This window comes from Ceratotherium simum, chromosome 7, assembly GCF_057802395.1.
Source record: "Ceratotherium simum simum isolate JZ-2026a chromosome 7, ASM5780239v1, whole genome shotgun sequence".
Classification (NCBI taxonomy): domain Eukaryota; kingdom Metazoa; phylum Chordata; class Mammalia; order Perissodactyla; family Rhinocerotidae; genus Ceratotherium; species Ceratotherium simum.
The window spans coordinates 71,740,869-71,765,009 of NC_141906.1; the positions used below are offsets into that span (position 1 = coordinate 71,740,869).

General features: G+C 44.0%; 1 protein-coding gene across 2 annotated transcripts in view; it reads left to right on the plus strand.

Moving 5' to 3' along the window:
* The window catches only part of SORL1 (sortilin related receptor 1), a 163,867-nt gene that overhangs the window by 100,592 nt on the left and 39,134 nt on the right, over positions 1-24,141 (plus strand). For both annotated transcript variants that reach the window (XM_087433828.1, XM_004427196.3), the window contains exons 22-29: positions 3,869-4,042; positions 5,643-5,756; positions 9,477-9,599; positions 11,640-11,759; positions 17,610-17,735; positions 20,745-20,852; positions 22,470-22,601; positions 23,529-23,660. In XM_087433828.1, the coding sequence (XP_087289954.1) occupies positions 3,869-4,042; positions 5,643-5,756; positions 9,477-9,599; positions 11,640-11,759; positions 17,610-17,735; positions 20,745-20,852; positions 22,470-22,601; positions 23,529-23,660 (1,029 nt within the window). The remainder of the gene's footprint in view (positions 1-3,868; positions 4,043-5,642; positions 5,757-9,476; positions 9,600-11,639; positions 11,760-17,609; positions 17,736-20,744; positions 20,853-22,469; positions 22,602-23,528; positions 23,661-24,141) is intronic.

Genomic DNA, 24,141 nt, shown 5'->3' on the forward strand with positions numbered 1-24,141 from the left:
GCAGCCTCAGCATGGCTGGGGAAGCGGTGTGTTGGTGCAACGCCCGGGATCCGAACCCGGGCCGCCAGTAGCGGAGCGTGCACTTAACCGCTAAGCCACGGGCCCGGCCCCTACCTCGTTTAAATTAAGGTGACTCTTTTAGGCATGCAGGGGAAATCACAGTCTATCTCCTGCTTCCAGGAGACATCCTGCCCACAGACACAGGGCCAGAGAAGCAAGTTTGTAATCTCTCAAGTTGCGTGACATCAAAGCTTTTGCATGTCATCTGGCTGCCAGCAGTCCCTGTATTCAATGGGTGCCTATTGGCCTTGAACTTGTTTTCTCTAACCTGCCTACTTTTTTGGACACAGAGAGTATTGCAAACTCATGTTGCATATTGGCAACCTTTCATGCCAGTCGATCTTTGTTATTTTTCTTGTCTGCTCCTAACACATATAGGACTTTCTATTAGCCAAGTGTAAAATAATAATAATGATAATAACTACACTTATTTTTTTTTTAATATTTATTTATTTATTTTCTGAGCAAGATCAGCCCTGAGCTAACATCCATGCTAATCCTCCTCTTTTTGCTGAGGAAGATGGGCTCTGAGCCATCTGTTGCCAATCCTCCTCCCTTTTTTTTTCCCCAAAGCCCCAGTAGATAGCTGTATGTCGTAGTTGCACATCCTTCTAGTTGCTGTATGTGGGACGTGGCCTCAGCATGGCCGGAGAAGCCGTGCGTCAGTGCGCGCCCGGGATCCGAACCCGGGCCGCCAGTAGCAGAGCGCGCGCTTAACCGCTCAGCCACGGGGCCGGCCATAACTACACTTATTAATGGATTGCTGTGTCATAAGCACCACACTAGTGTGTTTTGTGGACTTATGTAACCTCACTTAGTCTTCCCAAAATCCATGTGTACTGTTAATATTCCTATCTAATAGAACATAAAAGTTAGGTTCAGTAATTTCTACATCACACGTTTAGTAAGTGGTAAGAATTTGAACCTTGGCCTAGTTGACTTCAAAGCTTGACTTCAATAAAGCCATCAGGCTCTGCTCCCTCTATCACCTGTTGTTGGAATAGCAGCTCTGGTATATGATAGTGATTTAGAAGTACTAGATTTTGATTGATTCTTGTTGATGATAAAAATTTTGTGCACTTAGAACATTTGTCAATTTGGGATATTTGGTTATAAACAGATGCAATTCCTGTCTTTATACCTGGCTGATTTTTGAGTAGTATTACTGGAATTTATTCTTCATAAAGAGTGTTTTTTCTTTAAATGACTTACTTTGCAAGATATTGATGTATTCAATTGATGCTGCAATGGGTTAAAACATTTTAGAGTTCTTGGAATTCTCCTTTAGAGCCTGCAGTAAGCACATGCTTTACATATCTATAATGAGGACAAATATTTATTATATGGGGTGGATTTGATTTTGATAGTTGTCAAGTGTATAGATAATTAAGCAAGATAATAGCCTTTTTGGCTCCTAAATTCGTTCTGGAGGAGTTTTCCAAAGAGGAGATCTGAAAATGTTCTGAATATGCCCAGTGAAGACATCATGGGGCTAAGTGTTTGGTCTTCTAAGGGGACATGTTTGGAGATGATGGCTGTCATTTGTCCACTCTTCACATCGGGATGATGCTCTTCTTAATGCCTGCCTTGCCCACACAAGACTGTGGCATCCTGTATGAAGGATCTATGGCTATGTTCTGGTGGGACTCTGCTGAATTCTCCTTCCCTGCCAACACTGGGTCTTTCTAACATGGTGCTTCCATTTTCTGTACTGTGGCTCTATACCATTCAGCACATTCCTGCCTTGCTTACCTCTTGGGGTCAGTGACTTGGTCAGCTTTATTTGGGGTTTACCCCTGGATCCTGCCTCTCAGACTGCAATTTCATCCATCTCTGTTTAGATGAGCCTCCTGAAATTCTGCACCCCATTTTGGGTTCTGTACTTCTGGCTCTTGTTTGTTTGGGTAGGAACATTTACTCTGCATGTGAAAATGTTAGTCACATTATTTTACAGACACAACCCCTGTGAAAATATCATTCTGTAATTAAGTATTTTTCAAATATTCTATTATTTTTCAATTTCTTGGAACATTGAATGATATGTTATCTTTTGAATACAAAGAACATGTTCCAGATCCTTTTGGAGTTGTTTTTCATTAGTGGCAGCTTTGCATTCCCTCCTGTGTCCTATGGCATGTGTGTATTTGAGATAAAGGAACAGTCTCTGCCCACAGAATAATAGATCAGGCTGAACTGATTTTTGGTACTTCTGCTCTAGTCAGCTGGTTATTCTATGGTAATTTCAACCTTCAGGGTTGCTCGAGTTATTTGTGGAACGTTTTGAGTGTTTCATCATATGGATTTCCCCCTGTGGGTGTGTGTATTTTATCTATTTGATAACATCTTGTACTCTCTGGTCCTTAATATCAAAATAACCCTGTTGCCATATCATTGCAATTTTTATTTTTATAGGTAATGCCAGTTAAAAACTGATGAGGTGCCAACACATCCGAAGCTACTGTGTGTATCATCACCCGTGTCAATACTGGTTGTCATTAATGAGCCCCATTTTCCAACTGCAGGCCAGGATAGACATAGCTCAAATCTTGGCGGGATAGAAACGGATTCCTTGGATATGATTCTGGTGGGGTTCTCTGACCATGTGATGGCACAGCTGAAGAATCATCATCGGTTGAGTTTTATCAAAGTGTTTATTTCTCCCAGTTTGATGATGAATAGTCACAGGCAAAAGGAAAAACATACCTTTCATAGCTGATGTGGCTTTTATGTTGCTCGATAGTTGTATCGTATTTTCAGTTGTTACAAAATAGTTTATACATCCTCTCCCCTCCTTCCCAGAAAAGTGTGGGGGATAGGAAAACACCTTTCCATCATTGTTCATCCATAGAGGTTCTCTCTCAAGAAGACACTGAAGTGTTTTATAGACTCTATCTGGCACTCTCTTTGGAGAGCTGAGTCAGAGAGAAGATTGGAAATAGTGGGAAAGATCAGCATTAACTAGTCCTTCTGTGGATTTATTGCGTGACAGACAGTGGCTAATGAGTCCTATGGCTGCTTACTCATTTAGCTCAGCAGCTGCGCTCTGGTACAAGGGAATTGAGAAGGGGAGACCTGGATTTTTGTCTGGGCACTGTCATTACTCAGGTATATGTTCTAATTAAGGGCTTTTGGATCATAAAAGGGTTTTGGGTCATAAGGAACAGAAACCCACTCAAGCTGACTCAAATAATAAATGCTATTAAAAGAATAAAAGGAGATAGTGAGGAACCCAGAGATAGGAAGTACAGGTGAGCCTTATGGAGACTGGAGCTGGGAATGGCAAAGCTATTGTCTGTCTGTCTCTCTCCACCCCTCCCACCCCTCACCCTTGTCCTGGGTCCCTGCGGTGTTCTTTCTTTTCTCCATAAGTCTGCTTTAGGCTCCCAGCTCTCTGCAGACTGACCTTATCTGCACACTCCAAGTTTGTTTCTGCACAGCTTCGACTTGCACAGGTTGTGGCTCGTCCTGCATCATCTTTGACACCCACGCCATATGACTTTTCTCCCAGCTCCAACCCCTGGATGACTTAGTGGTGTCTCAATATCCCAATTTCAAATTCCCAGGAGGAACAGCTGTTCCAGGGCAGGCTGATCTCACCGAGGCCCCGTGTGGGTCGGGCCCTTGCTCAGAGCTCTGAGCAGAGGTGGTCGGCGCTGTAGGTGCCCCAGCGCTGGCCACTCACCTTTCTCTGTCTGAGCTCCATGTTGTTGTGTCTGTAAAGCGAGGAGGTTGCGTTGGGTCTCAGTCCTCCGTTCAGTGCCTCCTGTTTATTAACCTGGGTGCCGCCGCTCTTCTGTCTTCTCTCCAGGAAGCAATGCCTGTGTGCCCCGGCCATGCAGCCTGCTGTGCCTGCCCAAGGCCAACAACGGTAAAAGCTGCAGGTGTCCAGAGGGTGTGTCCAGCAGTGTCCTCCCATCCGGGGACCTGATGTGTGAGTGCCCTCGGGGCTATCAGCGGAGGAACAACACCTGTGTGAAAGAAGGTGCGACCCTTTTCTTTCCTGCCCGTCATCCTCCTTCCCTTCTTTCCTCTTCCTCTCTCCCAGTCTCTCTATTCCCTGGTGTTTTGGGGTTAGTGAAAATGCCCAAGGTGAAAATAAAATCCACTAGATACTTACAGCCTGGTTCAGGTCCTAAGGCTTGTGGTACTTAGTCCTCGTCCAGAACAGGCTTAGCTGTTTATTTAAAAATCATAGCTGTGCTTTTTGGTTGAACGTCAGGTGATACAGGCTTTCCTCGGAGACCACCTTTCTTTTCTTCTGCTTCTTCCTCTCCTTGTGCACCCACAGGGTCTCGGGTCTCCAGCCTCTCCTGCTTCCTGTAGGTTGAACCACCTTGACTTGGCAAAAGGACTGGTTTGACTACTTCATGGTTCACCTAGTCTCACCTAGAATTTTCCTCCCCCTCACCTCCCTGCCAGCCTGGAACTGTCCTGAACTTTCAGACCAATGTTACAAAGGGCTTTGAGCCTTTACTTGCAAGCTGTGACCAAGTGGTGGTAGCAGCCTCATCCCACTCCTCCTTTGAATCCAAATACACAATTCTAAAATTTTTCCTCTGAAACCTGTTTAATCCTTCCTTCCTGTCGAATTTTTACGCTGAGCACTTCTGCAGCCGCCAGCCTCATAGTTCTGTCAGTGTGGCAAACCCCTGGAAGAGGGCCTTGCCACGAAGGGCCCAGCTGATGGCCCGAATGCCTGCTTTTCCTTATTCTGAAGATTGTATTTGCTTTGTAATCATAGCCTCCCTTCTCACAGCAGCCTCTCAGTCCAGGGCAGTGAAACACACAAAGTAGCCTTATGTTCTCTCTTCCTCAAGAAATACAAATGGAAAAAAGATGAACCTTCCCTTCTTAGACACAGGAGACTCTTTTTCAGGCTCTGGACGTCATCTTAAAGCTATTTGGAAAGAAACAGTTGACACTAAATTCCAAGAGGAGGGGAAGAGAGGCTTTTCTGTATTCCCCATTAGAATGCCTTTGGTTATCCGAACAGGAGGGCAGCCGTCATGTGTTCTTGACCAGTTTACTAAACAATGCATTTTTGCTGTGTGAGGAATTATAACTGCTTGCTTTAAAGAAGTCACGGGGTAGGAAAAAACCCTCAGATTATGTCAAGAAAAGCTTCGTAACCCACATGGTTGATAAATTGAATATATATGAATATATATATATAACTATGCATATATATATATATATAGCTATAGATATATTGAATATGTATGTTTGAATGCTGTGTAGACAGTCTATGAAGGAGTTCCACGTGTAATTAGTATTGTATAACATTACTGTGTGGTATCTCTACCCACTAGACCCACTTGGCATCCTCACTCTTCTTTTTCATCATTGTAACCACCTCTGACACTCCTCTAGCCTCCTTCTTCTCCTTTAATTTTAATTAAAAGAGGAAAGAAGGAGGCTTCTGTCGGATGCTTCCTGCCCTGCGTGCATGTGTGATTGGTATCCTCTTCGCCTTTATCATCTCAGGCGTGTTATTTGAGGAAGGGAAATGGAAACTCACGAGAGAAAGTCTTGTGGTCCAGCAGTAAGAGTAACGCTGGTTTCGTTTCCTCCCCTGATGCTAGAGAACACCTGTCTCCGGAACCAGTATCGCTGCAGCAACGGGAAGTGCATCAACAGCATTTGGTGGTGTGATTTTGACAACGACTGTGGAGACATGAGTGATGAGAGAAACTGCCGTGAGTCCTCCAGCTTGGCCAAGTTTTCAGGATGTTAAGCATTTGCCGTTACTGAGAAGGCTGGTCAGCTCCTCCTGGGTGGGGCCTACAGTCTAGCCTGCTGGTTGGTGGCCGGCCCCTTGTGATTGGTGATGCCTACTTAAGCAGATGGGACTTAGAGAGAAGAGGGAACGCATTTCCATACCCAATTAGATATGTATTGTTATTTAATAACAAATGCACATAAGTAATTTAACTACTCATTACAACAGATTCACAAATAAGCATCATATGGCTGAAACTGAGCTGATTTGGGGGTCAGGTGATCTGGGCTCTGATTGTGGCCCTACCACTGTGATTAAAGCTGGTGACCTGGGGCAGGTGACTAGGTGATAGTCCTTGATTTGTAAATTCAATGTTTAGCCTTTTCAGAGGTGCAAAACAGGTTTTACCTTGTATGTCACTCCACTCAGTGATGTCGGCTGCCTGCCAGGCTCAAGAGAGATTGTTCTAATTGATTGGTGATGCTTAGTTTGGCCTGGAATGTGGGGACGTTGGTATGTGTGCATGTAAATGTCATGTTTAGACTGTATAATTTCTAAGGTCCAGCTACTAAAGCATATGATTCTGTTTAGCAGGGTTTAAAGACAAATAACTATAATGGATCATTTATTTACCACAAATTTAGCTATCTTTTCTTCATTTAATTTTTTAATAGCTTTGACTTCATCTTCTAAGGAGGTGCTTTGCCCTCTGTTCATACATTCATTCAAGTATTTATTGAGAATTCTTTGTTCCAGGCTTTTTGCTGGGCCTCGGGACATATTGGTGATCAAGGTGGACACAGAGTTTGCAGGCTGGAGGGAGAGTCAGGAAATTAAACAGCCAGTTACCTTAGAGCGATGAGAGCTCTGATGGGGAAGCACTGTAAGCATGCAGGAAGGGTACCCAAATCAGACTTGGGTGGGTGCTTTTGAAGAGCCCTGGAGGGTGAGTAGAGGTGAACCAAGCAGAAGTGAAGGGTGGAAAATTCTTGGCCAGCAAACAGCACGTATGAAAGCCCAGAGCTGAGAGTGTTGCATGGTCAGGAAAGGGGTTTGGGTTTCTGTGAACTTGAGTGGGAGCAGTGGGGCAGTGGCGGGGTTGGACTGGTGCCTGGGCCCCAGAGCAGCAAGGGCCTTTGGACTTTATCACAAGAGCAATTGGCAACCATTGAAATGACATGATAAGATTTTGCTTTGGAACGATTAGCTGTGGACAGAATGAATTGAATGGGAGAAAGACCAGAGCAGGGAGACCAGAAACCAGTCTGAAGGCTTCTCTTTCAAATATTTTACCTTTGGAAATCCAGAAGCCCATTTGTCATTTTGTGCTGTAAGAAGAGGTTAATGGGTGGCTCCTGGTTCCGTATACTCATCTGGCCTCTGGCGGATGTATTTAGCCAACTGTCTGTAGAGCCTGTGCCAGGTTCCCATGCCACTCCACCCAGAAAGCAACTTGAGAAGCAATCAACTCATGAAACTCGTCTGGGCCCTGCAATACTAGGTACTGCCCTTTCTGGCTGATAGGAGGTTATTTACCAAAGCTTTCCTAATCGTTTTTCCTTGGCTTCAGTGGATGCCCCTCACACCGAAGGAGAAGAGCTTGCCGAATGGCAGGTTTGGGAGAGCACTGGCTTCTCTGTGTTTTTCTTTTCTGCAAAAAAGACACTGATGAAACCTTCTCTGTCTACCAGAGTCTCAGGAAGGTGTGATATTTGTGGGCGAATAGCCAAAGCTCCTTAAAAACATTAATAAATATTAACAGCATTGGAGCAGATTCTGGAAAGGAGTTCATTACATAACAGGGTGGGAGAGGAGATGCTTCTTAGAATTAACGTGTTGAAAGAAAATTGTCCAGACATGATTAGGCAGAGTGGAAGCAGAGAGATAGAAATAGATGACCTCGTGTCCAATAGCTAGGGATTCCTTCCTGGGCTTTGGTTTCTACTGCAGGAACAAGCTAGGATCTGGTGTTGCCCCAGTGTTATGAGAGAAAGACCTCCCTCCATCTTCAGAGAGTGCTGCCTTCCCCCCAGCCCCTGAGGTCTGCTGCCGACCTCAGAGCTTTCCACACAGAGTTTAAGCTTCTCCTCTGGGTGAATTACACAGCTGGCTCTGACCTCCTCCTAGTTTGGTGTAAATGTCAACTGGGATTGACCTGAGACTTGCTTTCTGCTTCACTTTCTGGCAATTGCACTTGGCTCAGGTCCCGACTGGTCAGATGTGGCAGAGGTGAGGAGATGGGGGAGGCAAGTGCTAAAATGCGGAGCCTGGGACACAAGAGAATGGTGCTTATCTGTGCCTTCCTGAGTGTTTCTGTTATCACGGAGGAGCAGAGCAGTGCTTATCATGATGGAAAGGCTGCAGGAGAGGGCCAGGCCATGACTAGGCACTACTGTCTGCAAAGTTAAATGAGGCATCCCGTCAGCTGCCGGGGAAGAGGAGTGATGACAAAGGGAGACGCGGGCGGATGTTGTCAGCAGATCTCCCTCCCTCTTAAACAGACTCCCTCGCGGGGTAGTTTGTCAGGCGCTCGGGTTTTGACGTGAATCCCTGCAGTCTTGTCATTTTTGCATTCATCCCCTGCCTCCCAGCACGAGCTCAATTACAGAGAAGAAATGGAGCCTCAAATAAGAGCTGCGGGGATGTCTCACCGCAAGGTTGCCGTTGGCTTTTCACTTCATGGCACACTCCCCGCCGCCCTCCATCCCAGGATTCTGTTCTGTCACATCACACCTTATGTATCAGCTGCTCCCGAGAGCCGCCTTCCTTCCCAGAGCCTTTCCTGGAGGGTCTTTGCTGGGTTCTAGGAATTGTGCTTAAGCTCAGATAATTTCCAGTTAGAACAGGGAGAAAAATCTAATTCTGTACTCATTCTGATGCCGAAGGGCATGAGGAATTTCAAGGAAAAGAAGTGACATTTATTTAGAGCCCGTTATATTTACTTCCTATTTAATGGGTTCTGGTCCCAAACTTATTTTCTTATTTACCTTCACAATAATGCCGTGGGGTAGGTATTATGTCCGTTTTACAGTAGAGAGAACGGAGGCATAGAATAGCAGATAAGTAAGTTGTAGATGGTAGCATTGAGATCCGTATCTAGTCTTTCTGACGGTCATCACAAGTGCTTGGCCTCATTACCTTGTTCTCCTTTTACTGTGGAGGAAACAGGCTCAGGGAGGTTAAAATTAATTGCTTGAGGAGGAGGCAGAGCCAGGATTTGAGACCCAGTCTTGACTGCCTGCAGGACCCGTGTTCCTGCTGTAGAATTCTACCTTCACGCTACCTCTGTCATTTTTGTGATGAAGTGCCAGCTTCCTGTATGAAATAGCGCTTCCTAATGGTAGTTTTCTAGATAAAGATGTTTCTTCCACTTATTTAGGAGACACCTTCATGTCTGAGGGATCTCAGGAGATAATCTGTGCCATCATTCTTTCTCAGCCAGATGACAGTTTCTCACTTTTCCCAGCCCTTTTCCAATCTGGACGCTGTCCATGGAGAGAGAGGCCCTTATCTCCCGTGGTTGTAAATTTCAGGTTCTTATGCAATTCGTTTTTTCCGTAAGCCTAGGTTTTCTGTTTCTGTTGCTACAGTTAAAATCTGCCCTCTTCTCTTTTTCAATTGGCTTTCCAGTGGGGTGTTTGTGTTGGGAGGAATGAATTGTACCTAACAATTACGTCGTCTCTCTTCCCCGTTTTAGCAACTACCATTTGTGATCTGGACACCCAGTTCCGTTGTCAGGAGTCTGGGTCCTGTATCCCACTCTCCTATAAATGTGACCTTGAGGATGACTGTGGAGACAACAGCGACGAAAGTCACTGTGGTAAGGGGACACGATGTCCAGGAACCCCATTCCAGAGGGGGCAGCACCCCTGCTTACCGCGCTGTGCTAGTGGACAGGGTGGCTGGGAAATAGAGGATTTGTGAAAGCCATTTCGAGATGTATGATATCCAGCTGCATGACCACCTCTATCTACGTGGTAGGATTGGTTCATTCATGAAGCAGCGGACCCTGCTTTATCTTGCAGAGATGCTATAAGCATGAATGTGATAGTAAGGAAGATTTCTAATTGAATTTAGGCAGTTATTAACAGCTATACAGACTTGGCCCACACCTCTGGGTGGCTGAGATCAGCCTCCTGAAGACGCAGATCTATACCTCTGTGAACTGTTTGAGCATCTGTTTTCTCAATGGAAATGTTTATATTTAGAAAAATAGTGTGTTGGAATTGCAAGGAGTGACAGGGATTCTTTAGTTGAATCCTTTTAATTTCCAGATTAAATAACTGAGGTCCATTGAGGTCGGGGGACTTATTCAAGGGGACACAACTAGTTTGTGTCAGAATGGGGAACTGGAACCTGTGTTTCCCATGCCCTTTCTGTTGCACAGTCCTGCCCTGTGAGTTTCAGGAGGCCTGTCTTAGTTCCTGGGCTCTGGTACCAAGCTCAGAGTTGCTGACCATCAGGGGAGGAAATATTATGCAATACACACAGTCCACCAGACTGCAGGAATCATAGGTGTGAAAGGGAAGTGAGAATGGAGGCCAGACGCTGACCCAGACGTTGTGATGAGGTGCTGTGGCCCTGCGGGCTCTCTCTGCCTGTCCCCGGGGGCATGCATATGCTTGTGGACAGGGCCTACTGTATCACGAGCGCAGTTTGACTCACGGGGACCGAAATAAGGGGAGCGGGGCAATGCTGCTAGCCTGGCTCTCAGAGGAATTTTTTGGGAAGTTTCATAATTTTCCTTCATCTTTGTGAAAATGTGAAGTTCCGGAAAAGTCCTTGAGATTTACAACTGTTTTCCCTTCCGTCCTCCCATTTCCTCCTCAGCACTCTCTGAGGGTTCAAGTGCTCAGCTAGGTTTGCTCTAGTAGGAAGGAAACTCTACTGTTTTGGGTGTCATGCGCTTGCCCACTGGGCACACGTTTGACCATTAGACAGTGTCAGTCCCCTCAGATTCTCCGTCCGTGGCCCGCTCACACTAGTGTGTCCTGACTGCATCCCAGGGTCTCTGTTAGTCCCTTCCTCAGGCCCAGGCCTCTTCATAAGTCTCCAGACTGTTTCTTCAATCCCTGAATCACCAACTTCACCATCAACCTGTCTTGAGTGAGGCAACCAAGCCAGGCACCCTGGGCCCCAGACTTGGCTACTCTTATTTTTGTAGACTCTTTAAAATTCCATCTGAAAGTTCTGCTGTAATGATGTCTGCAGGGCCTACAAAAGGTGCTGCCAGTGTAGCCTCAAGTTGTGGTCAGGCTTCACTAGTTCTTTTGCCTCAGGCCCCGACCCTTCTAGAGACAGCCCACCAGCCGACATCCCTGGAGCTCCGCACACAGAAAGTCCTGAGCTTGTGTCTCCTGTGTTCTGGAAGCTCCGCACTGATCTCGCTTTCCTGGAGCTGAGCATCTCATATTGATCAGCATACTTGGAGTTCTCATTACTCCTTTTCTGAAACCACAGGCTCTGTCTCTAGAAGTCTTCTGTTTCTTGAAAATTCTACTTTCTGGGCAACTAGAGCATTGCTCCCCAAACTTTTTTCCATCATAGCAAACATAGAGAATGATAGTATTTGTAAAGTACACTGAGGTAAAAGGACAAGGCCGCTCTTGCCTGGAGGCAACCAGTGGCAGGAGCCTGAGGGTGTCAGTATCTCAGCACTCCTGCACCCCATTTACAGCATACTAGTTGGAAACCATCCTCGATGACCTCACATCCCTGGTTAAAATCTCTTCATCCATGCTCTTTCTGGGTAATCAGTGATATTTGGTGTATCTCTAACCCTTAGGAGCTTGGACACCAGAGTCAGAATTCTGAGCAAGTTTTTGTCCTCACATCTCTGTGTTTGTGGTCTCTCCTGCAGAAATGCACCAGTGCCGGAGCGACGAATACAATTGCAGCTCTGGCATGTGCATCCGCTCCTCCTGGGTGTGTGACGGGGACAACGACTGCAGGGACTGGTCTGATGAAGCCAACTGTACTGGTCAGTATTTCCTGGACTCCCTTAAGAGCACTCATCATTCATGTGCTGGTTAGCATTACAGCCCTACGTGATCGTGGAATCTGGCTCTAGGAAATGGACCTTAGAAATCAACTTGTTCAGTGTTTCTCAAAGAGCTGGACTGTGATAAGCTTGTGCTGAAATGTACATCAACATCCCACTTCCTTCATCGAGAAAGTCTTGCTATGAGAAAATGTTAACTGAACTAAACAATGTCCTGAGTGATGCAGTTGATTCACATTCTGGCTCAAGCTTCTTATTTCTTCAGGACCAGTAATAAATGGTTTGCAGACTGGCCCCTGGTCTGGGGACCATACGCTGAGTAGCACTGAACTAGCTCATATTCTCAAATGGAGCATCAGGGGCTTCCCCAAACAGTGAAACCTTAAACTGTGCTTTCACCTGTTTGGTGTAAGATTTTATTAGAAATAAAATTGGAAACAACATGAGGATACAAGGAAGGCTAGATGGTGTAGAGGTAAGGTTCTAATTCTTCTGTTGGGTGATAGCTTCACTCATGTTCATTACACTTTTTTTATGAATGAATGAGTGAATGAGCGCCGTATACGTTATGGTGCAGTAGGGGAGGGCAAGGACTTGGGGAAGGTGTGGCAGAATAAAAACAAATTCCACTACCTGATGAGTAAATTTTCTCCGCAACCTCCTCTGGAAATTGTCCTTTCGTTCTTCCTTATACCCCTCCAGTGATGGAGATAAAGGTGTTTCGTTTAACTATTTATAGTGAGGGCAGATCTGCTTTTACACCATGATTAATTCAGGCTTCCTTTTGCAATTCATCATTAATGAATCAACTTCTCAGTCCTCTGGTGTGGATCATTACTCTTATGATTAGTAGAGTGACTTTGAAATCCATGTCTTAATCTCCCTTGCCCCCACCGTACCTACACTGCCTAGCATCTGGGAACTCAAAGCATGCCTACTAATTTGTAAAAGCAAATAAAAAGAAGGTAGATCTATTATCATATCCCAAACTTAAATATAAATAACTGTGTTAATGCTTTCCTTTAGATTTGGTTCCCGAAGGGCAGAAATGACCACGTACTCCTTTGTATCCCCCAGTGCCCACACCCGGTAGAGTACATGCTCAGAGAACCTTTGTTGATTAGGTCATTTACACAACTGCTTCTCTCCATTCATTTTAGTTAGAGGGGCCCTTATGTGGCTTTAAGGAGTAAATGGATCTCCTCAAATGCCATATACGCCACACAGGATGATCTGTGATGGTACCAAATTCCGTCCCCATGTAAACTTCTCCTACATCCTTTCTGGTGCAGTCTCAGTGTCTGCACATCTGCTTCTGGAAGGATTGCAGGAAAATGCTTCTCTCCATATACAAGCGTGGTCTGCAGAAGGAGGACAAACCCAGGTCCACGAAGGAACTGCCGTCAGCCTGGGAAATACATGAATGCCGTTTGGAAGCTTTGGGTTTGGGAGGGTAATTGGTTAATAAATTAGAGGGATGTACTTCTGCATTTCAGTTGGTAAATTGCAGGATGATTGAACATCTTATTAGCACAACCACATTAGTCAAACTTGTGTTTCAGCAGCATGTGCCCATCCTCCAAAATGAATTAATAGCTTCATTTCTGTGGGTGGGCTTGTCGTAGTCGCCTGATTTTATCTCTGGTTTTCTCTGGCAGGGCTAACTGGGGAAAATGTAGTGTTTGCACCCCTTGCAGCCTGGTTCCAATGGCTGTTTTTCCAAACCTGTTAAAAATGATTCTCCTTCTCCATCATCTCAAAATAGTCCGAGGTCAGATGTGAACTCGTTAAGATGTGTGGCGTGTCACTTCATTTCCTGACCTAATAAATTAAGTCATGTGCAAAGCCAAAGAAAATAGGTCAGACTAGCTGATTTCCCGTTGGCCTCAGCTGGCATGCGTGGTCTGTGCTGGGCGTTTTCTTTGCCCTTTTCCTCCCCACTTTTTGCTTTCTGTGGGGTTGAATTTTTCTTAATTCCCTTCTCTTCACTCCCCTGCATTGATTTTGAACTTAAACATTTGATTTCTGTTCTTTTAGCTGTTACCCTTTGACATCTTATGTGTATTCTCAAGATCTTTCCTCTCTCCTCGACCTGCGAGGACTTGATAGTGCTGTGATTCCAGTCTCTGTCCATGGTTCCAATACTAACATGCTTAGTAAATACTTAGTATTTTAAAACACAAAATACTTAGTATTTTAGTTTTACATTTTAAAAATCCTAAAATTAGTCATTGTTATTATTTTTTAGTAACCAAATTTATATATAGTTACCTACCTGTTTACCAGTTACTTTTGCTGCTTGTATCTGATGCTTCCTTTCAATGTACATCCTTCAGTATTTCTTGCAGCAGGAATCTGAGTGGTAAACTCTTTCAAGATTTTTTTTATGTAAACATGTCTTTATTTTGCTGGAAATCCTTAATTCTGATGGATCTGAGGTTTCTCGTTTATTACAAAGTACTGGACTAGTAATTTTCCAGAAGTCTTTTGAAGGAATTACTCCATTTCCTTCTGGCCTCTTTTGTGTTGATTGGAATTCTCCTGTCAGATTATCTGTTTGAAAAACAATCAGACATTCTTTTCTCTCTAGTTATCTTTAGATTTTCTTTGTTTTTTTTTGTTGTTGTTGTTGTTGTTATGCAGTTTTACCTCCCTAGGTATGGAATTATTTTTATTTATCCCTGCTTGAGACTTATTTTCTTTCTAAAATCTGAGGATTTAATGTTTTTCATCAATTCTGAGGAATTACAGCCACTATCTTTTCAGCTTTGTCTATTAGCTACTTTCTCTGGTCTTGTCTTCAGCAATTACTATCACCCATTTATTGGACTGTCTCATTCTGTTATTCATGCCTTTAATTTTATTTTTTGTGCTGAGGAAGATTTGCCCTGAGCTAACAGCTGTGTCTTCCTCTATTTTGTATGTGGGTCGCTGCCACAGCATGGCTGATGAGTGGTGTAGGTCTGCGCCTGGGATCCGCATCCATGAACCCGGGCCACCGAAGCTTGGTACTCTGAACTTAACTACTATGCCGTGGGGCCGGCCCCTTCATGCCTGCTTTTTTATATTTTATGTCTCTTTATGACTCAGTGCTACAATCTGAGTTACTTTCTCAGATTTCTCTTCCAGTTCAACAATTCTCTTTTCAGCTGAATCTAATCTGCTGTTTCACACATCCACTGAACTATTTTTTTTTTTTAAAGATTTTATTTATTTATTTATTTTCCCCCCCAAAGCCCCAGTAGATAACTGTATGTCATAGCTGCACATCCTTCTAGTTGCTGTATGTGGGACGCGGCCTCAGCATGGCCGGAGAAGCGGTGCGTTGGTGCGCGCCCGGGATCTGAACCCAGGCCGCCAGCAGCAGAGTGCGCGTACTTAACTGCCAAGCCACGGGACCGGCCCTCCACTGAACTATTTTTATTTCCATGTCTATATTTTTTATATCTAGGATTTCTATTTGGTTCTTTTTCAAATCTGCCTTTTATTTTTCAATGCCCTTTCTTTATGCTTTATGTTATTTTTTGTGTCATTAATCATTGAAGTTGGGTTGATATTAGCATTTCTTTTCCTTCATTCACTTCCTAATAGTCCAGTACTTTGTAATAAATGAGGCAGTGCTTTCCTCGTCATAGTAGTTAATTCATCTCTTCTGCCCCACTTTTATTTGGTTAAGGCTTTTTATCAGATGTTACAGAGGGTCTTGCTGAATCAGGAAAGGTCTGTCCAAGGTGTAGGATAATAGCCTCTATTGGAAACCCTGGTATTCTATTTTCATGATCATTTACTCCATTAGCTTTTCCATTTTTACAGTCACAATGAATTCCCTCACGCAAAGGATTCTTCTTTTTCTTCCTCAAATTCTTTGGTCTGTATTAAAGTCAATCTCTTCCATTCTCTTAAATAAAAAGATTATTAATTGAACATGTATTATTTACCAAACACTCAATGTCAGAGAAGCTGGTAAGTTACTCAGAAGACTGAATTCAGAAAAAGAGAATGTGTTCAGCATCCAGTCATGCCTGGCCACTTGAATGAAATTGTGCCAACTGGTTAGTCTTTCTGAGCTCAGCTTCTGTGATGGAATCTGGAGATCTCAGACATGCCTCCCAGAATCATCATTTGGAAACTCCACTGGCACTCTGAGATTGTTTTCAATTAAAAGTGAAATGCATAGGCTGAATAATAACAAGCAGATCAGTAAATATGGCAATGAGTTCAGGCACTTTTATGAAAGTGAGCAAGGCCTTGGTGAGGAATTTCTTTAAGGGCTGTCAAATTGTAAAACCAATAGATCAAAAGTATTCCAGGCAGTGATTGTTAATGGGACAAAACTCATGCAACATGCACGATACACTTATTCCTCTTATCAGCGATACGTATATTTAAAAAAGATATTTAATGGATTCTGAGTGCCAAAGGTTGTAAAATATTGAAACTTCCTGTAGACTTCCTGTAGACTTGCTACCAGATAGAGCCTTGGTCTTCAGAGAGATAAGAAAACAACAGATAATGGACCACCATTTTTTTTAAAATAGTTTGAAAAATTAAGTTTTTTGTATTTTGGACTATTGCAAAAAATACCCTCAAATTCAGGAGAAATTCTAGAGGGCGTTGGAAACCAATATTCCCAACTCTTGAGTAGCTTATTGCCAACCATCTTGATTGCATAAGTCACTATAGTTTGCACTCAACAACCCAGTTCTGTTTGTTTTGCCTCTTTCTGTTGTGAAGACATCCTGTCCACACAGTTAAGCTAACAGAGAAACCGTCTATCTCAGTGATATTATTTTATGCTGATTGTAAACAAGGCCAATCCTGGCTTTCATTCAGCGATCAACAGACACAAACAGCTTTCTGTTTCAGCGGAGGAAGAGGAAATCTGATAGAGAAGGTAGTTAAAGTAGCGTTGGTTGGGTTTGAGGCAGATATTATGCATTTGAGCTAGTCTTTGACTGAGGTTTTGAGACGTTTCTAAATGACTTCCAGGTGGCTTCAGCCCATGTATGCAAATGAGGCTATTCATTTGAAACAGTGACTGTTTCAGTGACCTCTTTTTTTCTTTTCGTGATTGTAGTGGCTGCCACGTATTGTTGGCTGGTAGATGTCGTTCTTGATTGTCCAGAAAGTTAGACAGTTCTAGATTCTGGGGCCTGCTTTCTTTGCGATTTTGGATAAATCTTTTATGCTCTTTGGAGCTGAGGTTTTCCGCATTTGAAGGTGGGTAGTTTATTTAGAATTATAAAATCATGGCCTTTTAGAGCTTACAAGGGTCCTTAGGTATCAACATCAACATAGATGAAATTGATGCCCCCAGACAGAGGCTGGAGCAGGTCTAGAGCTCCGTCTCCTGAGCACACACCACTTCTTATCCTGCAGAGTCTGGATGAGTGAGAAGATGTATGTGAGAAGGTAAAATAGCAAGTAGAGTAGAAAAGGCACAGGCTTTGAACTTGGACAACCCTGGTGCTGTGACTTAATTATCTTTGTGAATGTGGGCAAGTTTCTTGATCTCTCAGAGCCTGTGTCTCATCTGTAAAGGGGGAGTAATCTGTATCTCATAGGTTGTTGTGAAAAGTGAATGATTTTTTAACGCGTCCATCTGTGCTTGTGTAACATTCATACTCAAGTCATTGCCCATTCAGGACGCTGCCCTCCACCATAAGGGCAGCCCCAGGTGCCTAGCTCCTGGCCAAGGAGAAACTCAGACCCTCCAGTTCATATCTTATTACCTGGTATGATGCTTCTTTTCAGTCAGCTCCTCCATGATTGATGGGGGGAGTGGAGATGAAGGAGGCATTGACAGTTTCTCTTCTCTTTTGCTCGCAGCCATCTATCACACCTGTGAGGCCTCCAACTTCCAGTGTCACAATGGGCACTGCATCCCCCAGCGGTGGGCTTGTGATGGTGACATGGATTGCCAAGATGGTTCTGATGAGGATCCGGTCAACTGTGGTAAATGCAGATGCTTTGGCCCTCTCCAGAGCTTCTCCAGTGTCTGCTGTTCAGGAAAAGGGGCAGCAGATGGGCCAGGAAGTGAAATGCTGTTCTCCTGGGCCCATTTACCCAATCTGACAACTAAACAAGCCCACCCACTTTCTCTGGGGCATTGCCATAGGATATATAGGGATGTGTTATGTCGTCTGAATTCTCAGGCAGACAGTTTGCCTCACTGATTTTTTATAACAACGTTGAAGAAAAGAAATAGAAACCAACTAACCCACCCAGAGTGCTGAACACAGTCACATTACCAGTGTCCTGCCAGAAATTAGCCAACAGTTCCTGTATAAATAGCATACTTTATGACTAAGAGTTATGGCCCTTTGGGAAAATGGCTCACCACCCCCAGGTAGAACTTTTTCAGTATAATTGATGTAAAGAAGAATTCTGAGATAGTCAGTCACCTTCACAATAGAAATTAACCACAAAATAGCTGCCACACAAATACAATATATAAAATGCTTTTTTATACTAAATATTTTTAAGCTTCTCTATCCTTATCCTTTTGCCGCATGTCTGTAGGAAAACCTCCCTGTGTTTCTCCTCTACTGTCAATGCTCTACTTACAGAATACTTGACTTCTGACACTTCTTGGCCACCAAATGTGTATTTTCCACACGAAGCAACTCTCCGACACCAGTTGGGTGTCCTACAATTTAATTCAGTCCTGACATTATCTTCCTCGAGGTAGCATCGGATCCCACAGGTTAAATGCTCAGTCCCACAAGACTGCCCTCCACTTCAGATGCCAGTTACATGTCCCCAGTTGTCACCTGCACTTCTGACTGACTGGCTATAAATCCGGGTTCCCACAGCCCCCTCCTTGGGTTTGATAATTTGCTAGAATACCTCACAGAACTCAGGGAAACACTTACATTTCCTGGTTTATGGTAAAAGGATGTGATAAAGGATAAAGATGCACATCCAGATGGAAAATGCGTAGGGCAAGGTATGGGAAGAGGGGTGCAGCTTCCATGCCGTCTCCAGCATGTCACCCTCCCAGCCCCTGCGTGTGTTCACCAACCCGGAAGCGCTCTGAACCCCTTGTACTTTTAGGATTTTTATGGAGGCTTCATCACATAGGCATGATTGACCATTAACTCAGGCTCCATCCCTCTCTCCTTCCTGGAGGGGTTGGGTGGAAGGTTCCAAGCCTTTAATCATGGCATGATTTTTCTGGTGACCAGCCTCCATCCTACAGCTCTTCAGGAGCCCACCAAGAGTCACCTCGTTAGAACAAGACACTCCTGTCACCTAGGGAATTACAAGTGTTTTAGGATCCCTATGTCTGTAACCAGAGGCAGAGACCAATATATATTTTCTATTATTTCACACCATACATTCCAAATTTTCCTGGGGTTGCAGTCATTGTCTACATGTTGTTATATATTCTACTCCTTTCATGTCACAATGTTAAACAAAGATGTTTCCATATATCTGTATTTTTCTGTTGTTAGCATTTTTGTCACTTTATATTACCATAACTTACTTAGTCACTCCCTGTTTGACTGAGATTTCGAGATGTTTCTAAATGACTTCCAGGTGGCCTCAGCCCATGTATGCAAAAGGGTATGATATTTGGGCATTTGAGTGTTTTTAGTTTTACACTGTTATGCATAGTAAGACTATTCATGTCCTTAGAAATGAAGGCTTAGTTTTTCTTTGAGATACTTCCCAGGATATGTTCCTTAGTATGGAATTGCTGGGTCGAAGGTTCCGATCGATTTTAATGATTCTCGTTAAGCTTTTCCAGATTTCATTTCCAAGTGATTATACCAAAAGCAGATCCATCAGTAATATATTGTATGTTTCCCCAAGTCTCCCTTGATATTACATTTTATCTTTTTAGTTATTTTCACTAATTTAATGAGTTTGAGTTTGTCTCATGTAATTTTAATTTTATACTATTTAAAAAACTTTGTATGCTTAGTGACATTAAATATTTCCCCAACTCATGGTGCTCATTTACTGTTTCTGCTTGAAGTCCTTTGAGTAATTTCCTAGGAATGATGACTTTTTACAAGATTAAAACACATTTTCTTGCCTTACAGCTGATCCTTCTGGAACTCTTCTACCAAGAGTTGGGTTTGTGGTGCCCATGAGTGACCTGCTAGAACTGATTTTTAAGCCTCATGTCTGGCACTAGCTCTCTGTTCAGGAGAAAGGGTGACCTCGTGCTAAGAATTCTATGCTAAGTGCGAAACCTAAGATTCTTAGTGTTTCTAGAACAAACTTTCTCCTAACAGGCTTTGGTTTAGAATTCCTAAAGAATTAAGTGGTGAGTGATTTAAGAGAGCTTTAAAAAACCAAGGTTTAGAATCAAGATTCATGTCTTTCTTTTTTTCAATCACTAAAGCTTTTCTTAAAAAAAATATGTTTTTTGAGTAGGTAACATATTCACATGGTTCAAAATGGGAAAAATATAAAAAGTATACGATAAGTGGTTTTCTTCCCATCTGCCCAAATACTACCCTTTCCCCATAGGAAACCATGGTTCTATATCCTTGCGGACTATTTTTGTGCACATATGCAAATTTAAATATATTGTATATTCTTTTCCTGTTTTACACGAGTAGTATGCTGTGCATGTTGTTTTATACCTTGTTTTTTCACATAACTGTTTATCTGGGACATATTTTTACAGAGTGCTTCTTCAATCTCTTTATTCCAGTGTACAATAATTTATTACAAAATCCCTTTTTGATGGACGTATAGGTAGTTTTTAATCTATTACAAACAGTGTTGCAATGAGTAACCTTGTACTTACATTGTTTTTCACTGGTGTAGGTAGATTACATTTCTACAAGTGGCATTGCTGTGTCAAAGTATATATCCGTTTGTAATTGTGATAGCTATTGCCAAATTGCCCTCCTTGGCAATACAGTTTATACCCCGCATCAGTGTGTGAGAGTACCTGCCTGGTTCCTCTTCCTTATTCTTCTCTCATATTGAATTTCATTTCAGAGAAGAAGTGCAATGGATTCCGCTGCCCGAATGGCACCTGCATCCCATCCGGCAAACACTGCGACGGTCTGCGGGACTGCTCGGATGGCTCGGACGAACAGCACTGTGGTGAGCCCTCTCCCTGCCCCAGGGAAGCACCTGGTGGTTGTGAGGGAAGAGCATACGTGAGACCAAATCCTTTCATTTCCTCAGGACCTGCTTCTGGTTAGCTTTTAACCGAGTTGACCCTGAGTCCTTGACCAGGACTCTGAGAGGCTGATTGTGGCAGGGAGAGGGGCAGTGTGGGGAGCGATTGTGGAATTAGGTCATAATTCATAATTCGGTGAACATTATTGTTTAGTTGCACTATGTTCTGTGAATCCACCAATTGTTTTGAGTTGGACACTTATTTCTCCTACTTTGTTGGTTTTATTAGTGTCACTGATTGTCGCTCGGGTGACATTTTTAGGCCAGGTGACTGTTTTTATCCCCGGTTTTCTTTAGACCCAGAAAGGTGGGCTTGGTCAGTGGTGCTCCTCCTTGAGTATACACTGGAACCACTCGAGGAGCTTGAACGGCTCCTGGGGCCTGGGTCTCACCCCACAGAGATTCTGATTTAATTACTCTAGAGTGTGCTTGGACATTGGGATTTTGTAAAGTGCTCCAGGTGATTCCACTGTGCAGTCCAGGTTGAGAACTGATGTGGTCATGCAGGGGTTGGCAAACCGGGCTGTGGGGGAAATCTAGCCCATAACCCTTCTGTTAACTGGAGTTTACTTTGAGCACAGTCGCTACCATTTGCCCACACATTGCCTCTGGCTGCTTTCCTGTTGCAGTGGCAGAGTTGGGTAGTTGTAATAGAGACTGTATGACCTGCAGAGCCTTGAGGATTTGCTGTCTAGTTGTGTTAGTCAGGGTTCTCCAGAGAAACAGAACCAATAGGATGTGTATGTCTATATAAAGGGATTTATTTCAAGGAATGGGTCCATGCGATTATGAAGGCTGGCAAGTCCAAAATCTGCAGGGTGGGCCAGCAGGCTGAGACCCAGGGACAAGCTGAGGTTGTAATTCAAGTCCAAAGGCCTCTTCTCTCTTGTGCCCTCATATGGCTTTTTCTCTTTGCTTGCATCTCTGGTGTCGCTTCTTATAAGGACACCTGTCTTGTTGGATCAGGGCTCCCCTCTGATCTTTTTAACCTTAATTTACCTCTTTTAACCTTATTTACCTCATTTAACCTTAGTTACCTCTTTAAGGGCTCTATCTCCAAATATACTCACATTGGGGATTAGGGCTTCGACATATGGATTTGATGGGAGGGGTATAATTCAGTCTATAACACTGATCCTTTATAGAAAAAGTTTGCCAGCCCTGTATTAGGAAGTCAGTATTATATTAATAGTGGTTAAGATCGTGGGCTTTGATGTCAGGCAGCTCTGGGTTTCAGTTTTGGCTCCACTCTCATGAGCTGTGTGCTCTTGGTGAAAACTTAATGCTGCCATCCCCCTCTGTTTCATTTTGAAAACAGGACAGTAAAATCTCTCATAATATCATCTTGAGAGTTTAGTGACGTACTTCTCTGTCAAGTGCTTTAGGTCAGGGCTTGGCACAAAGCAAGTGCTGGAGAAATGGCGGCTGTACTCCTGTTTCCTGAGCGCACATCTGTGTCAGGTGCGCTTGCCCAGGGCTAGCGAGGGCCCGCCAGCCCCACGTGCTCACGGCCTTTTCTCCTCACCGGACCCCTTTCAGAGCCCCTCTGCACACGCTTCATGGACTTTGTGTGTAAGAACCGCCAGCAGTGCCTGTTCCACTCCATGGTTTGTGACGGGATCGTCCAGTGCCGCGACGGCTCCGATGAGGATGCGGTGTTTGCAGGATGCTGTGAGTGGGGCAGGCTGGGGAGGGGACTCAGGGTCATGGAAGAAACTGCAAGGGGGTGGGCCACTCGGGGATACACCTCCTTCTAGTTTACAGTTCTTGATGGAGTGCCCATTCTTGCCTTTTCTGAGCAAGACTTACCTTTGTTGCTTGAGAAGTACTGCTTGTTAGTTGTTGGTGTGTGTATAAAAGGGAGGAGGGAGAATGACTGAGATTTTGGCTCCAATGTCACCTTCTCCAATAGGCCTTTCCTGCACCCCCATCCCTCTATAGCCCCCTTGCCTTATTCCTGTGGTCTTCACAGCACCTATCACCACTTTGCACCCTGTATATATATTTTATTGCCCCTCTCCCCCCGCTGGAATGTGCGCTTCACAAGAGCGGGGTCTGTGTTATTCCCTGCTGTAACCCCTTCCTAAAACAGTGCCCTCCATGTGGTAGGTACTTGTATTAGTCTGCTTGGACTGCTGTAACAAAGGACCACAGAATGGGTTGCTTGAACAACAGAAATGTATTTTCTCACGGTTGTAGAGAGTGAAAGTCCAAGGTCCAGGTGTCAGCAGGATTGGTTTCTCCTGAGGCCTCTCTCCTTGGCTTGTGGAAGGTCGTCTTCTCTCAGTGTCCTCACACAGCCTTCCCTCTGTGCTTGTCTGTGTCCTCATCTCCTCTTCTTAAAAGGACACCAGCCCTATTGGATTAGAGTCCACCCTAATGACCTCATTTAACTAAATTACCTCCTTAAAGACCTTATCTCCAAATACAGTCACACTCTGAGGTACCGGGGCTTCGGCCTTCAATTGACTTGCTTTCAAGGAGTCCTCCTTGGTGAAGGACATTTGCTCTGTCCTCTTGTTTCTAAGCAGCATTACTACTTTGAAGTCCTCGGTCTGGCAGTAACCTAGCTTTTCTGGGTGCTTGTTCCTCATCTAGCCCACGACCCCGAGTTCCACAAGGTGTGTGATGAGTTCAGTTTCCAGTGTCAGAATGGAGTGTGCATCAGTTTGGTTTGGAAATGCGACGGGATGGATGACTGTGGTGATTACTCTGATGAAGCCAACTGTGGTGAGAAGACCTTCGATCTGCCCTGTCATCCCTGATCCTCAGGTCACGATGGCTCCTGTAGTTAAGGAGGGGACGCTCAGCACATTCTCAGGCTGGCTTTGCCTTCTCCTTCCTCAGCAGTAGTTCCTGCTAGTTCTTGAATCTCCATGTGAGGAATTGAGTCTTTAAGTGGGAGCCTGACCCAAGTAGAGGTTAGGGGATGTTTATTCCATTTCCTTGTCTTTCCCTAGTTGGGAAGTTCACGTTATGTATAAGGGATATGGTAGAGGAATTACGGTAAATATTCTGGAGTGTGCTTCCCCCTCCCCCCTAAAAGTTACAGATACCACAAGGTAATAGAGTCATTGTCACCATCGGGTTATCGTCAATACGTCATTCCTTTGATAGTGTCAAAAATAAAAACTCAGGTACCATTTGCAAGACATAGAAGTGTAAGTGAGAGAAGTATGAGTTGGGGTCTACAAAGATGTGGATGTGGTTT